Raw genomic sequence first — 13,434 nt, 5'->3', positions numbered from 1 at the left:
AAGCTCGTTCTATTTTGTTGTAGATCATTGAACGTTAAGCTGCCTCAGAAGCATGTCCGATATTAGTTTCATGAGTTACCTTCATGAACAAACGCTGCCTGCGAAGTCATTGGCTGATAGGCAGCATGTCAGCAGCCTAGGTTTTCGGATGCAGACGACTTTAACTGAACAACGACCATTTACCATTTTCTCTTGGAGCTGCGCTGCAGCAGAATTGATTCTGTTTTCACTATGGTCGTTATTTTCTGCTGCTTAAAGCTGTGCTGTAGTGCTATAAAATAAAGGCGACTTGACTATGTTTTTATCGCTGGGACTGCTCTGTCTTTCAGTATCAAACGATGTACAAATCCAGTGTCAGAATGTACCTTGTTATAAAACATTCGTCACCGAAGTGACGGGAACAACAAACACGCTCGTGAAACTCCGTTGCTGCCCTGGAAAAAAACAAATTGCATCCACTGTTCACATAACACTGAAGAAGGTTATTTTTTCCTCACATCCAAAAACACGCATCTTTAGAGACAGTCTTCTCGAGCAAGTACAGTAACTGCAGCACTGCCGATGACTTCAGTAAGTTAACCATGAACGAAACACGTAGAGTGGCTCGCTCTCGCTCGGGTCGCTGAGTGCGCGCGCGCGCGCATAAGAATCCAACTCTTAACAGTGTAAACAACTCAGAATGCATGAAATAGCATTAGACCCCCCCTTTAAGCGCAGCATATGCAGCGACAAGCGTGTTGCCAGTGACAACAGATAAGTACCACACATTGCCAATAGGTCACATAAACTAGTACAACACAAGCATGTAACTGAAAACAACCAAACGAGCCAAAGCAAGACAGATAGCCTTAGCAACACACATGTTGCCAAACCTGAGAGCATTAAAATGAACTTAGCTTGTGAAGACATTCGAGAGAGTGAAACAAAGCAGCTGTGACGGGGATGCTTGATCTCTTGATATCCTTCTTGGGGATAAAGTTCCCATCTGAACTTGTTCTTGAGTCAGTTACATAACTTGTGGAGTCCATGTCAATAATGTAGCGATGCGTGAAGTAATGCTAACTCAGTTGAATTACTGAAATAAATTAACTTTTCCACGACATTCTAATTTATTGAGATGCACCTGTAGGTGTCGTATTCCTATAGGTAGATGGGGATCAGCTGAGAGTCAACTGATGCGAGCTTGACTAACGTGACCTGCCAGAACTAATGCTACGCTTGATGTCTACAACGGACACGAGCGCTGTCGCGGCGCGACCACAACAGCTTGAAGTTGTCTAATATGGCATGCTCTCCCTGTTACACTAATAGTAGTAAGGCTTTCTTCTGTGTAAACTTTTCCTTACAAGTATAATTTTAGCTGTATTATTTGTGTCCCCTTCAAAAATTGCTTTTGAGAAATTTTATGTTTGTTGTCCCCCCCTACTGTTAGACGAAATTTACGCCCCTGCCAGCAGGCTTTCTTGGTGTAATGAGAGCTGATGTCATGTCCCAGATGCCTCGTATCACCAAAATTATTATAATTTAGATGTTGAATAATGCAATGAAAACTGGATGAGATGGATCTCAGTTGAGAGAATCGGTACTGTTGCCAAACTCAAAAATACTGATATGTACTGTATATGTAGTTACTTATCTGAGGCTTTGACAAGAGTATTGAAAAAGCCTTCAGCAATGGCACATGCTGTTATGCAGAAGCTGCAAGATTATGAACAAATAAGACTATATTAGATATCCGACATTTATGAGAAGGAAGCAGCTTTACGGGATGTGGAGATATTTGATTAGGCTTTGTTATTATCCATTTTCTTTTAGAGAGTGATTGTAGTTTATGATCGTCTCTAAAATGGCAGATCTCATAAAAATTATAATTTTGCTTGTTTTGGAGCAGGAGTCCAACTGGACATCGGAAGTCTGTAGACCATCGTGAAGATATCCATTGCCTTTTCCATTAATACTCCACTGCATAGAGGAGGAGCGGACAGGAGGGGGTGATCAGATAAAGCCCAGGGGTGACCTTTGTGTGTCTTTGAGTAAGGGAGAGAGAGAGAGAGAACAGTTTCTTTAATTTTTTATTTTTTACAGTGTGTCATCTTTATGAGGAAACCCCCAATTTATCGTGAATGTGACATTTGTGGATGAGCACACTTTTGTAACACTTAAAAATCAGGTTTAGAAACTTGTGGAAATGAATTGTAATTGTGCTCACATTTAGTGTGTACTCACACTAGGCGATCTGATCCGTGCCCAAGCGCGTTTGACCCCCAAAGCCCGGTTCGTATGACAAGTGTGATCGCTCTGCGGTTCATTTAGCCGTCCCTGGCTCGCTTGGAAGAGTGGGGTCAGAGCACGGTTCAGTTGGGCTCGGGCGCGGTAGGCATGTAGTGTGATCGCTAACCTCGCCGGAGCACGGAACAGCTACTATTTTGTGTGCGCTACTGTCATCATTACGACTGCAAACATCTTCTATTACTACAATACTCTTTTCAATTAATTGAATTAAATCAAGTATATTTAGGTTTATAACGGGTCTAGTTCTCACCTTATTGAGAAACAGGAATTGTAGTTTGTGAGTAAAGTTGCAAATTCTTTCATTAACATCAGCTGCCTCTGTAATAATCCTCTGATACATGCAAGTGAAAATCGCTGCACGGCATAAATGATAAATTTATTAGGCAGTCTAAGCGAAAGTGGTTTTCTCCCTGTTATTGCGTACATGACGTAAGCGTGCTCCGGCCCTTAATGTTTAGTGCAAGTATGAGTGCAGGCCAGAGGGGGAGGGGGGAGGGGGGAAAATCGCGCTTTGGCCCGGTTCAGGGCAACTGTGCCTAGTGCAAGTAGTGAAACTTTAGCAAATGTGGTTGTAATATTGAAATTTTCATTATGCACATTATTCTACGTCATGAATAATCACTTAGCCTGTAACATTTTATCTCATGTTAATCTCATGTTAATTGCTTCCTAAGCTTTTAGTGTATCTCCAAATCTACAACTAATTAATGTTAGGCTAAAACATTCTGGTTGTGAGAATCCTTAAGTATTCCAGGGATGAACAACCGAATGACTCTAGGACTGCTCGGGGGCTTTCTCTGCTTTAGATATGAATCTAAACTGATTCTATTGCCATGGCATTCTCAAAGCCACCCACTCATATGTGAAAGCTCACATGCACATATGCATCCAAAACTCATCCAGGCGTTGACTCTGATGTTGTTGGTGTAAGTAAATGGGGTTCAGCTGGTCGTTTGTAGCCTCAGGCTCTCTATGGGTAGAGTTTATGGTCTTTCGTGGGTTCATTTACATCTTTCTTTTTGGATCAGGAGTGCAGAAATGTGTTTCGTTTTGTTAAGGTTCTGCAGCTGAAATTGTCTCTCTTTATAGGTAAACATTAACGTTGAGCTAGCAATGAACAGTCACTCAGTGGGGTCTCATTAAGCCTCATTGTATTGCTCAAAGATAAGATTAGATTCTGACGCAACCACTGCATAAATCATACTTAAATCAAATCTAAGAAATGGTTGTTTTGTGTTTTGTAGATTCAGACCTATAATTCATGACTTATGGTGCACTGGGAGTTAGTGAATGATAACATTTAGTAAACATCTCTCTCAAGTATTTTACGCTCACCAAGACTGCATTTATTTTATTAAAAATACAATAAAAAGTAATATTGTGAAATATTATTACAATTTAAAATAACTTCAAATTCAAATTGTGTACATATATACATTTTAATACATTGTGTGTTAATATTTTAAAGTGTCATTTATTCCTGTGACGGCAAAGTGAATTTTCAGCAGCCATTACTCAAGTCTTCAGTGTCACATGATCCTTCAGATTTATTTTAAATATTGTAATATCTTTTAAGCATTCTATTATAAACATTTTAATACCTTTTGCATTTTTCATCTCTTAAGAAAATCCATGAAGTGGTTCATGTTTAGTCAGTTTTCACTGGTTTTAAATCTTAATACTTAATTCATGATAATATTATAACAATATCATTATTATTATCATAATTGAAAACAGAATGATTAGCCTATTCAATTGCACTTGAAATGTCAAAGTAAGTTCAGCGATGAAGTGTAAAGAACCCATAGATTTAGCCAGCCCTCTAATTCTCCCATAACACCAAGCAGAACGTGCATTACAGGACCTTCTAGTTGGAGCTCAGGGAGTTTGCTGCCATCTGGCTGAAGAAACCTTCCATTTGGCATCACATCACCAGGGAATGACAGTGGAGAAAAGCAGAACATCAGAGGAAATGCAGTGAAATTCACTGTCCTCCTTCCTGCGCTCCTGCTTTGTATTTTACTCACAGAAAGATCTTCCTTTCTTATCCTATGATCTCATTCGATCGTTTCTCTGTGCTTTGCATCTTTTTTTCTTATCATTGTACACTCAATGTGTTTGAATGTCTAAAATTGCTGTCAATATCTGAAAAGAGTTTCTATTTTCAGTTTCTTTGCTGTGTGATACAGGCTAGTATTGACATGTTAGCTTCGACTGGAAGATTGTTTCCATCTCACATGACCCCTGTAAGGTGAGAGGGTTGTTTGATATGCTCAGACCAGCATGGCCAATATTTAACTTCTGCTCAATGTTTCACTAGTCCCATTTTCTTTGAGCACAGACGCAGAAACTTTTAATGAGCCAGCGAGCATTTGTGTTGAACAGGTGATACTGAAGCTAATGAAAGCAACAACAGCCCACTCAGATATTAAAGTCTATATCTGGATTTCTTCTTTTTCATTCTGTGTTATATTGTAGGAACTTCTGTGCGAGAGCTGTATTTTCTCTTATGTTAGATTTCGAATAGCCGCATGATGAAATGTGGCGACTCACAGGCTTGAGTAGACTGAGCAGCTGTATGCTTAAAATTAAAGGTTACAATTAGAAACGAAAAAGCATTTTACAGGCTGACAGCATGTCTCCACTGGATGCAAGTGGTACATCACGATGCAATAAAGCTAAATGGCTCCCATTATTATCAGTTCTGTTATTTACAGTGGAAGAGCTTGTTGCCACTTTTCTCAGCGGTCAACGGTTGCTTCCTGTGATTCATGTCATGCCATGGAAGAACTATTTACACTTTCAAATTCTTATTTTCTATGTATTTCTATGAGTCTTTAAAGAACCCAGAAACCAAAATGCTGTTCAAAGAACCTTATTGCCAACTCAAGAACCTGTCTTTGCTGACAGTAAAGAACGGGATGATCAGTGCAATGGAGGAGACACTATTGAACATCACAGGGTATTTGAAGTAAATAATTTGTTCATTGTCATATTCAAGTTACATCTTTACGGTCTCAAAGTGACAATGTATAACATTTGTTTGGGACTGGCAAAATAGAATCCACAGGAAAAATGGAATCCATCTTAGTTCTGACAGGGAGATGTCAGTGGAGGTGTGTCTGTCTGCTGATAAAATAAAATAAAAATGAAAGGGAAGAAATGAAACGCCTTCCAACAGTAGCTGATTTAGACTCAGTGAAGTTGTGTGTGTATCTGTGTGTGTATGTGACTAGGGATGTAAAAAGGACACAGTCAAGGACGTGGTTCAAGAACTCTGAAGGACACCATCTCTGCTTGATGAGAGAGAGTGAGGAGGATGGTGACAAGACACCCCTGCCCCTACATGTTGCTGAGAAATTAATAATTGTATAAATCAAATACAATATTGCTTTAGTTGTAAATTATGGATGTTTGCTAAGCTTGGATCAAAACTGACCTAGGAATGTCAGTGTTATGCAGATTTTGAATGCATCCAGAATAAATCTGTTTACGACCGTGTTTCTCTCTGTTAGGGCAAAGAAAACAAACCTGCAGACAACTACAGTGGTTGCCAGCCAAAAAGAAAAAAAAAACGGTCATAATTCACTGCATTAGTCTGGCGGTATTTATTCTTATGTTGCATAGCACTAAGCCTCAGGATTTACAAGGCGTTACAAGGCTATCGGGTGCAATTACATTTAGATAAAGCGAGCACAATCACCCCACTTCTCCTTGATAGAGAGACAGATACTGCCGAGTTCCAGAAAGAGTGTTTAAACGTCCTCCATGGTAGGACAGATAAATACCTGAGACAGTCTCATTCAGTAGATTAATGTTTCATCACTAGCCCTTGTCCCAGGTCGACTTCAGGGGACAGTAAGCACAATTTGAGGCACATTCCCAGTGAACCTGTGACTGAGGCAGTTTAATATGAGTGTTTTCTCAAGGACGACAAGAGAAGCATCAGTAGCCTTTTCTGTCTTCCTTCCTGTCTCAGGGACACAACTGATCTCATCTGAGATACTGAGCGGTGTGTAAAATCAGCGATTGGGTACTGTAATATATGAGCCACTTATGGTAAAACATGACTCTATGCGTTTAGTCAAGTGGCTGGGCATTTATCCTGAGTAGCCAGTAACAGAAGGTGTGCAATTAGGGTGTTTGAGTCCTTGGTTGTTTGGAGGGCAGTTTAGAAGGAGAAAACCTCCCCAAAGGCTCATATCTTTAAACAAGCAGCTTCAAACAGGTAGAAGGTCTTATTTTTGGCTCCGTCTGCATGTGTGCGCTTGAATAGGGGAAGTAAATGGACTTGAAACCCCACAGTCTGCACCTGCCTCACAGTCTGTCTTTGCTCACATTATGACATCAAGGCACAGCCACTACTATACGCTACAGCCATATCACTCCCTCACTTTTCCTGGATTGGTCAGAATCGTCGGCACGGAGCCAATGATGCAAAAAAGCCCTGTGCTTGTTATGGATGGAAGAGCATCTCACTGTGGACCTCTCACGGTGTTATGTTATAGAGAGTTGCACGCCTACAGGTTATGTTTATTTCTGCTGTGGAGGCTGACAGTTTTTGAGAAGATTCCGAGGGAAATTTGATGAGTTTGTTGGCATTTCCAAACACAGACTCCCAAGGGCACCCAACACATATACATATTGACTGCAACTACCATTCCCTTCCAAATTTAAATATGCCATCATTTTCCTGTCAGACTTCTGTTTCAGGTGGGAGGTTTTGACTTGAAGCAACATCTTTTATAGAGCCTTTTACAATCGTCCAAACTCTGTCAAATTAGCCCAGGTTGATGGCATGCTGAGGAAGAAGGAGAAAGATACGTTCTCATAAATAAGAAATGGAGTAAAATCTTAAGAGTCTGACCAAAGAAAGCAGAAATGGTATCTATATTTGTCTTTGTTTAAGAGCTTTGGTTCTTATCCTACTGCTGTCAACACATCCGCAGATCCTCAGGAGATATAGTCTTGTATTCTGACTTCATACTGTTTACTCCACTGCATTAAAGAGAGTCAAAAATAAATGTCATGCACTCTTAAATCTGCGACAGAGCATACCTGAAGGAGCACAGCTTCCATTTCCTGAGCTCCTGGGAATTCTCTGGCATAATGAAGATGTTTTCCTGCGGTTTGATTTACAGGAGACATTAGAATATGCTGAATCTCTGTGCTTGGAGCAAAGGCAATAATATCATGAAATCAGTGATCATACCACAACTTAATATATCAACTAACATTCTAAATGCTCCTTAAATAAGGCTCTTACTGCAAAAACCTTAATATTTTAGTGTATGTGTGGTTTTCCTAGGCATACTCTAAATATCCTTAAAAATAGTTTTACCTGAAGCAACATTGTAAGGTATTAAGAAATTATTTTTAATCCCTGCATTTATTATTATTATAATTATCATTATTATTATTAGATATTATCATATTCTATTATGTTGTTATTAATATAGTTATGTTTAGTTATATTGTAACTAACGGGGAAAAATATAAATTAATAAATAAAATGACTTAATTTTGCAGTGTTGGTCTACCTGCTGGTCTGCATTCTGATCCAAAGCACAGAAATGCTTCATGAATGTCAGAAATGTTTAAATGAACTGCAGGCATTGATCCACAATTACAGATGAAAGTGATATTTTTTATATGCTTTTTTTATCTGCAAATGGTGAAAGGAAAACTCGCTCAACATTTCAGCCATGGTTTTACTTTACATTATTAAACATGAGTTTTCTGAAAAAGCTGTACACACAAATAGCAATCGCAGTACGGTCTTACGTAAATAGTAACCCACAATATCTATGTATACAATGAGAATAGAATGCACACAATGAATGTCTCTAACATCTTTTTCTCTCTCCTCTTTTTCTTCCCTCCCTCCTCCTTCACTGCTGCCCTCGTCTATCTTCGCTGGAGCAGTGGATCACTTGGGCATTGAGTTCATGGGTAAGAAAAAGAAAAAGCTTTTTCTTATTGGCAGAGCGATGAATCATGCTTACAGAGTTTATATGAACCAAGGCAACTGTGTATCTGCTTTGTGCAGCCGTGCTTTTCTTTTCATTGCATGTGTTTGAATGTGAACGTTCCTGTTATCTCTTTTGACTGTGCACTGTATGTGGGCTAAACTTGTTTTCCCTTCTTGACCCTTCACTACAGCTTCTATGAAAATACCCCCAGAGTCGTCATGAATGCGTTCACATTTGTAGAGATGCAATATTTGAAGCATAAGGTTGCTTCATTCACATTTGACAGGACTAGAATTTGCCTGAAGTTATTTTGCTATTTACCAAAGCACTGTGGTGTAAGGACATGTAATTAAACTGTGCACTTAAGACTAGTTTGTGGTCAGAGATTAGTAACAGAGAGCAAATTATAAATCATAGGTGTCAGCTCACTGCCTTTCATTTGCTCTCAAACTACTCTTCCCTCTCCTCCAATCACTTGGCTGCATTCCACTGCAGAATTCCAATGCTCTTTGGTCTCCTTGGAAACGGCATTGAAATGTCGAGAGGACAGTAACAGGAGACAGTGAGGGTGAATTCATATTGTTGGCACAGTTTGAGAGATAACACTGTCAGTGTGTGTAATATATTTGTGTTTAATAAAATGTATTGTGCATTTGACAATGCATATGTAGGCGAGAAGTTGAGTTCTCTACGATAATATGCAATATTGAATATGAATTTTTTTTTCACAAATGCATAGTTTAGTGTTTGCATCGCATAATCTAATCTAATTACTTCAGATTTTTTATTAGCCCATTATTAAGTGACATTTCATATGACTTCAATGCGACATCATCTCGTGCCTTAGAGAGGGAAATGTCTATCTGTTCCCTTTCAGTCGGTCACTACGAGTCACGTTGTGACCGACGAATTGGGATCTCGCTTCGAGAGACCAATCTACTTTGAGTGTAACTAAACGAGCTAATGCACATTGGCATGCAATTATTGCATCCAGCTGCCGCTGATCACAGCGGGAGCATAAAAAGGCAGCCGGTGCAATGCATACCAGCTTTTGTCTGGGCATGAAGCACGCTGAGGTGGCGTTCGTGGATGAGTCATTTTCCCATTGCGGGAAGATGACCATCTCACGTTCTGTTTATCCAAGTGTCTTCAGTGAGCTACGAGTTCAACGCGCTCTTGGAAGCTTCTGGTGTTGGCGGATGGCGCTTCAACAGTGGTCGTTCCTGTGTCGAGTGGGTTGCGCACTTCAGGCTGCACTACCCCCTGTTGTGCTGCAAGCGGCCATTTCCCCTGTGCGCCTCAGCACTAAAAGAGCATTTCCCTGAAAGAGTCTTTGTAAAGATGATGGATCGTCTTTTTAAAGATGCCATTTCACCCGTGTGTTTCTGGATGGGGTCGTTACCTGGTGCCGGGTGATGGTCACGATCGCTGCCTCACGTGTCTGGGCATGAAGCACGCTGAGGTGGCGTTCGTGGATGAGTCATTTTCCCATTGCGGGAAGATGACCATCTCAGAGCTGCGGGTCAGGCTCCGTTTCCTCCAGGGGGCGGAGCTCCGTTGCCTCTGCCGCGATCTAGTGTTCGTCCTGGCGGCAGCCAGGCGTGGACTACTTCGGGCAGTAGCACGGGCGGTTTGAGGGTTACAGTGGTGGCAAACCCCTCAGGGAACCAACCCTCGGGGGCCCACCACTCCTCTAGCGCTTCAGATCCAGTTGAGCAGCCAAAGAAACGTGCTGGACCCTCTTCAAAGAGCGTACCAGCAGTATCCTTTGGTGCTCCTCCCGACGACCGGATGTCGATCACTGCATCGGAGGGAGAGCTCTCTGGAGAGGAAGATTCGGCTGCGCTGCCGCCCTCCGGGGTGGTGGCAAGGCCTGAATTGGATGCGGAGACAGGGAACCAACCCTCGGGGGCCCACCACTCCTCTAGCGCCTCAGATCCAGTTGAGCGGCCAAAGGAATGCGCTGGGCCGTATCCTTTGGTGCTCCTCCCGACGACCGGATGTCGATCACTGCATCGGAGGGAGAGCTCTCTGGAGAGGAAGATTCGGCTGCGCTGCCGCCCTCCGGGGTGGTGGCAAGGCCTGAATTGGATGCGGAGATGTCGGCTATGCTTTCCCGGGCCGCCGAGAGGGTAGGGCTCGAGTTGAAATCTCCACCGCGTCCTGAGCCCTCGAGGCTGGACGATTGGTTTCTCGGGGTGGCTCGCGCCCCGCCTCGGTGCCTTTCCTCCCTGCCGTGCATGAGGAGCTCACCAGGTCATGGACGGCACCTTTTACTGCCGGAAACCGATCTGCTGGTTCCTCCTCCCTCACCACCCTCGATGGTGGTGCAGCTAGGGGGTATAAGGGGTCCCCCCGGTGGAGCGGTCGGTTGCGATGCAACTGTGTCCTAATACCGCCTCCACCCGGCAGGGCGAACCGTGCCTCCCCTCCTGGGTCTGTAGGTACTCGACTGGCCAGCGATGCTTATACGACCTGTGGAGAAGCTGCCTCCGCCTTACACGCTACGGCGTTACTGCAGGTTAATTCAGGCCAAGGCACTGAAGGACCTGCACGAGGGTGGTCGAGGTGCATGAGGAGCTCACCAGGTCATGGACGGCACCTTTTACTGCCGGAAACCGACCTGCTGGTTCCTCCTCCCTCACCACCCTCGACGGTGGTGCAGCTAGGGGGTATACGGGGGTCCCCCCGGTGGAGCGGTCGGTTGCGATGCAATTGTGTCACAATACCGCCTCCACCCGGCAGGGCGAACCGTGCCTCCCCTCCCGGGTCTGTAGGTACTCATCTGGCCTGTCCGGCGATGCTTATACGGCCTGTGGAGAAGCTTCGGCCTTGGCGCTTTGGTAGGGAATCCCAATTCGTCGGTCACGACGTGACTCGTAGTGACCGACTGAAAGGGAACGTCTCGGTTATGTATGTAACCCTCGTTCCCTGAAGGAGGGAACGGAGACGTCACGTCCCGTCACCACGGCTGCTGTACCACCGCTGAGCGGCCGGGTCATCGGCTTGGCTCCTCAGCGAAAACCTGGTATGCATTGCACCGACTGCCTTTTTATGCTCACGCTGTGATCAGCAGCAGCTGGATGCAATAATTGCATGCCAAAGTGCATTGGCTCGTTTAGTTACACTCAAAGTAGATTGGTCTCTCGAAGCGAGATCCCAATTCGTCGGTCACGATGTGACGTCTCCGTTCCCTCCTTCAAGGAACGAGGGTTACATACGTAACTGAGACGTTTTTTTGATTATAGAGCTTGGAAGATTCCCAGAGCTGTAGATCGATGGGTGAAGCAGGGTAACAGGCAGATGAATTTTGTTCACGTTGATTTCCAATCACCGTTGCTGAGGCTCCTGAATGAGAGGAGCCGGCTCTTCGCTCACTTTTATATCTGGATTTCAATTGTTTTTCCTGTTTTCTCTTTGTCCAGCCAAATTCTACAGGATAGATGCACTCACTTGTGTCAGCACACTCGTAGACAAGTCGAGAGTAGTCAGAGTAACTGATTTTATCAAGTTAATGACTGAACTGGTAGTTTCAATGAGCTCAACGCACTTGTCTGTCTGTCTGTCTCTCTGTTTATCTCTCTATCAAATTCTGAATTATTGAACGTCAAAGGGGGCACCCTGCAGCCTTGTGGACGTCATGGACATGTGCACATGAAAGACTGCGAGACCACATGAAGTATGTCATTTGAAACAGGGCCTTGTTTTGATTCTGCTGCCTGCAAAAAAAAGAACATTGTGAAGACTGAGACATGCTTTCATGCCTTGCTTTATCTCGCACAGCTGTGAGAGTGACAGCTTGTTTAAGCCTTCATTTTAGCATTTATTTTCTATGTGATGGTTTGATAGTTGCCATGTACACACTGCAGAGCTCAGAATGATACCGGTGAAGTCAGTGTCACTTCCTCTTAGCAGTAACGACAAAGAGTGGACTACACTTGATGAAAGAGAGTAGAGTGATTCCTGCGGGCCTTTTAAGACCACATACTAAGCTTGGTTTTCTCTTTAGTGAGCATAGAGCACATAAGAGATGACAGAAGGAAAAGTATAGAAAAAAAGAAAAAGCAAATGTTTTGGGGTGAGAGTGGAAATTTATAGAAATTTTCTAGTTTTAGGTAGTTAAAATGATTGCTGCACACCTGGAAAGAGGTCAGAACCTGTGAGTTTATGAATACACAACAAAGAACATACAATTGCATGGCTCAGCATTCATTAAGGTAGTTCTGATTTCTACTTGCCCTGCCTGTAGTTTTAGAAGAAAAAAAAACTTGACAATATTTGCCAAAAAAAAAGTTTTCTTTAAAACAAACAAAGAAACTAACAAACAGAATTTTAATTTAAACTGTGGCAACTTAATGAACTTTTTGCTGTGATATGATGTCATGTGATGCACAGCATTGATTTATTTATAATTAATTTGTTAGCTATCTAGATAATGTTACCTTGCAGATGGGTTTAAATCAATAAAATTACATTTTTATTTTAGTTGTCAAGGTATAAAAACATGGACAATATCAATAAATGTAAGATGCAGTTTCAGTAGGACGTCCTTATTGTTGAGCTCTGAACTGACAGGATATTTTGCTTGTCAGAGTTTAAAGGGGTCATATGATGCGATTTCAAGTTTTCCTTTCTCTTTGGAGTGTTACAAGCTGATTGTGCATAGATAAGATCCCTGAAGTTGCAAAGACTAAAGTCTCAAATCCAAAGAGATATTCTTTATCAAAGTTAAGACTCTGCCACGCCCCCCTAAAACGGCTCATTCTAACACGCCCCCACATATCTACCACACTATATGGAAATATTTGCATAATGCCACCCAAATGTTCACGCAAAGAAAGAACGCGTGGTTTCAGTAACCGCAGTTAGTGTTGAAGCAGCCATGTCAGGGAGACCCTGTGTGTTTCTAGGCGAAAGCAAAAGCACTTTATTTAGCCTTCCGAAAGTAGATGCATTTAGGAATCTTTAAGATTACTTACAACAGAAAAGCAATGCATTTTATGGACGACCGTTTCGTGAACCTAGGAGAGGAGGTAATTCTGACTTTACTATGACAATCTGGCGCTTCTGAATCAGCTACTGTTTTGTTATTAGTTTAAGTATTTGCTATTGACTGTTCAAATGCGGAGTTTTGCGCATCGTGTGCGTGTGTGGCGCGCGCGCGCATGTG

The 13,434-nt window shown here is 42.6% G+C and overlaps 1 protein-coding gene across 1 annotated transcript in view; it reads left to right on the top strand.

The window, feature by feature from the left end:
* LOC107754849 (pro-neuregulin-3, membrane-bound isoform-like) overlaps window positions 1–13,434 on the top strand; it is a gene marked incomplete at its 3' end in the record, with an annotated part of 357,957 nt that overhangs the window by 327,277 nt on the left and 17,246 nt on the right. Inside the window, exon 4 of the mRNA XM_016571457.1 lies at window positions 8,218–8,244. Within this exon, the coding sequence (XP_016426943.1) occupies window positions 8,218–8,244 (27 nt within the window). The remainder of the gene's footprint in view (window positions 1–8,217; window positions 8,245–13,434) is intronic.

Source organism: Sinocyclocheilus rhinocerous, unplaced genomic scaffold, assembly GCF_001515625.1.
Source record: "Sinocyclocheilus rhinocerous isolate Xijiao unplaced genomic scaffold, SAMN03320098_v1.1 scaffold922, whole genome shotgun sequence".
Taxonomy (NCBI): domain Eukaryota; kingdom Metazoa; phylum Chordata; class Actinopteri; order Cypriniformes; family Cyprinidae; genus Sinocyclocheilus; species Sinocyclocheilus rhinocerous.
The sequence above is the reverse complement of the archived record's forward strand: the minus strand, read 5'-3'. Positions and strand labels throughout refer to the sequence as shown.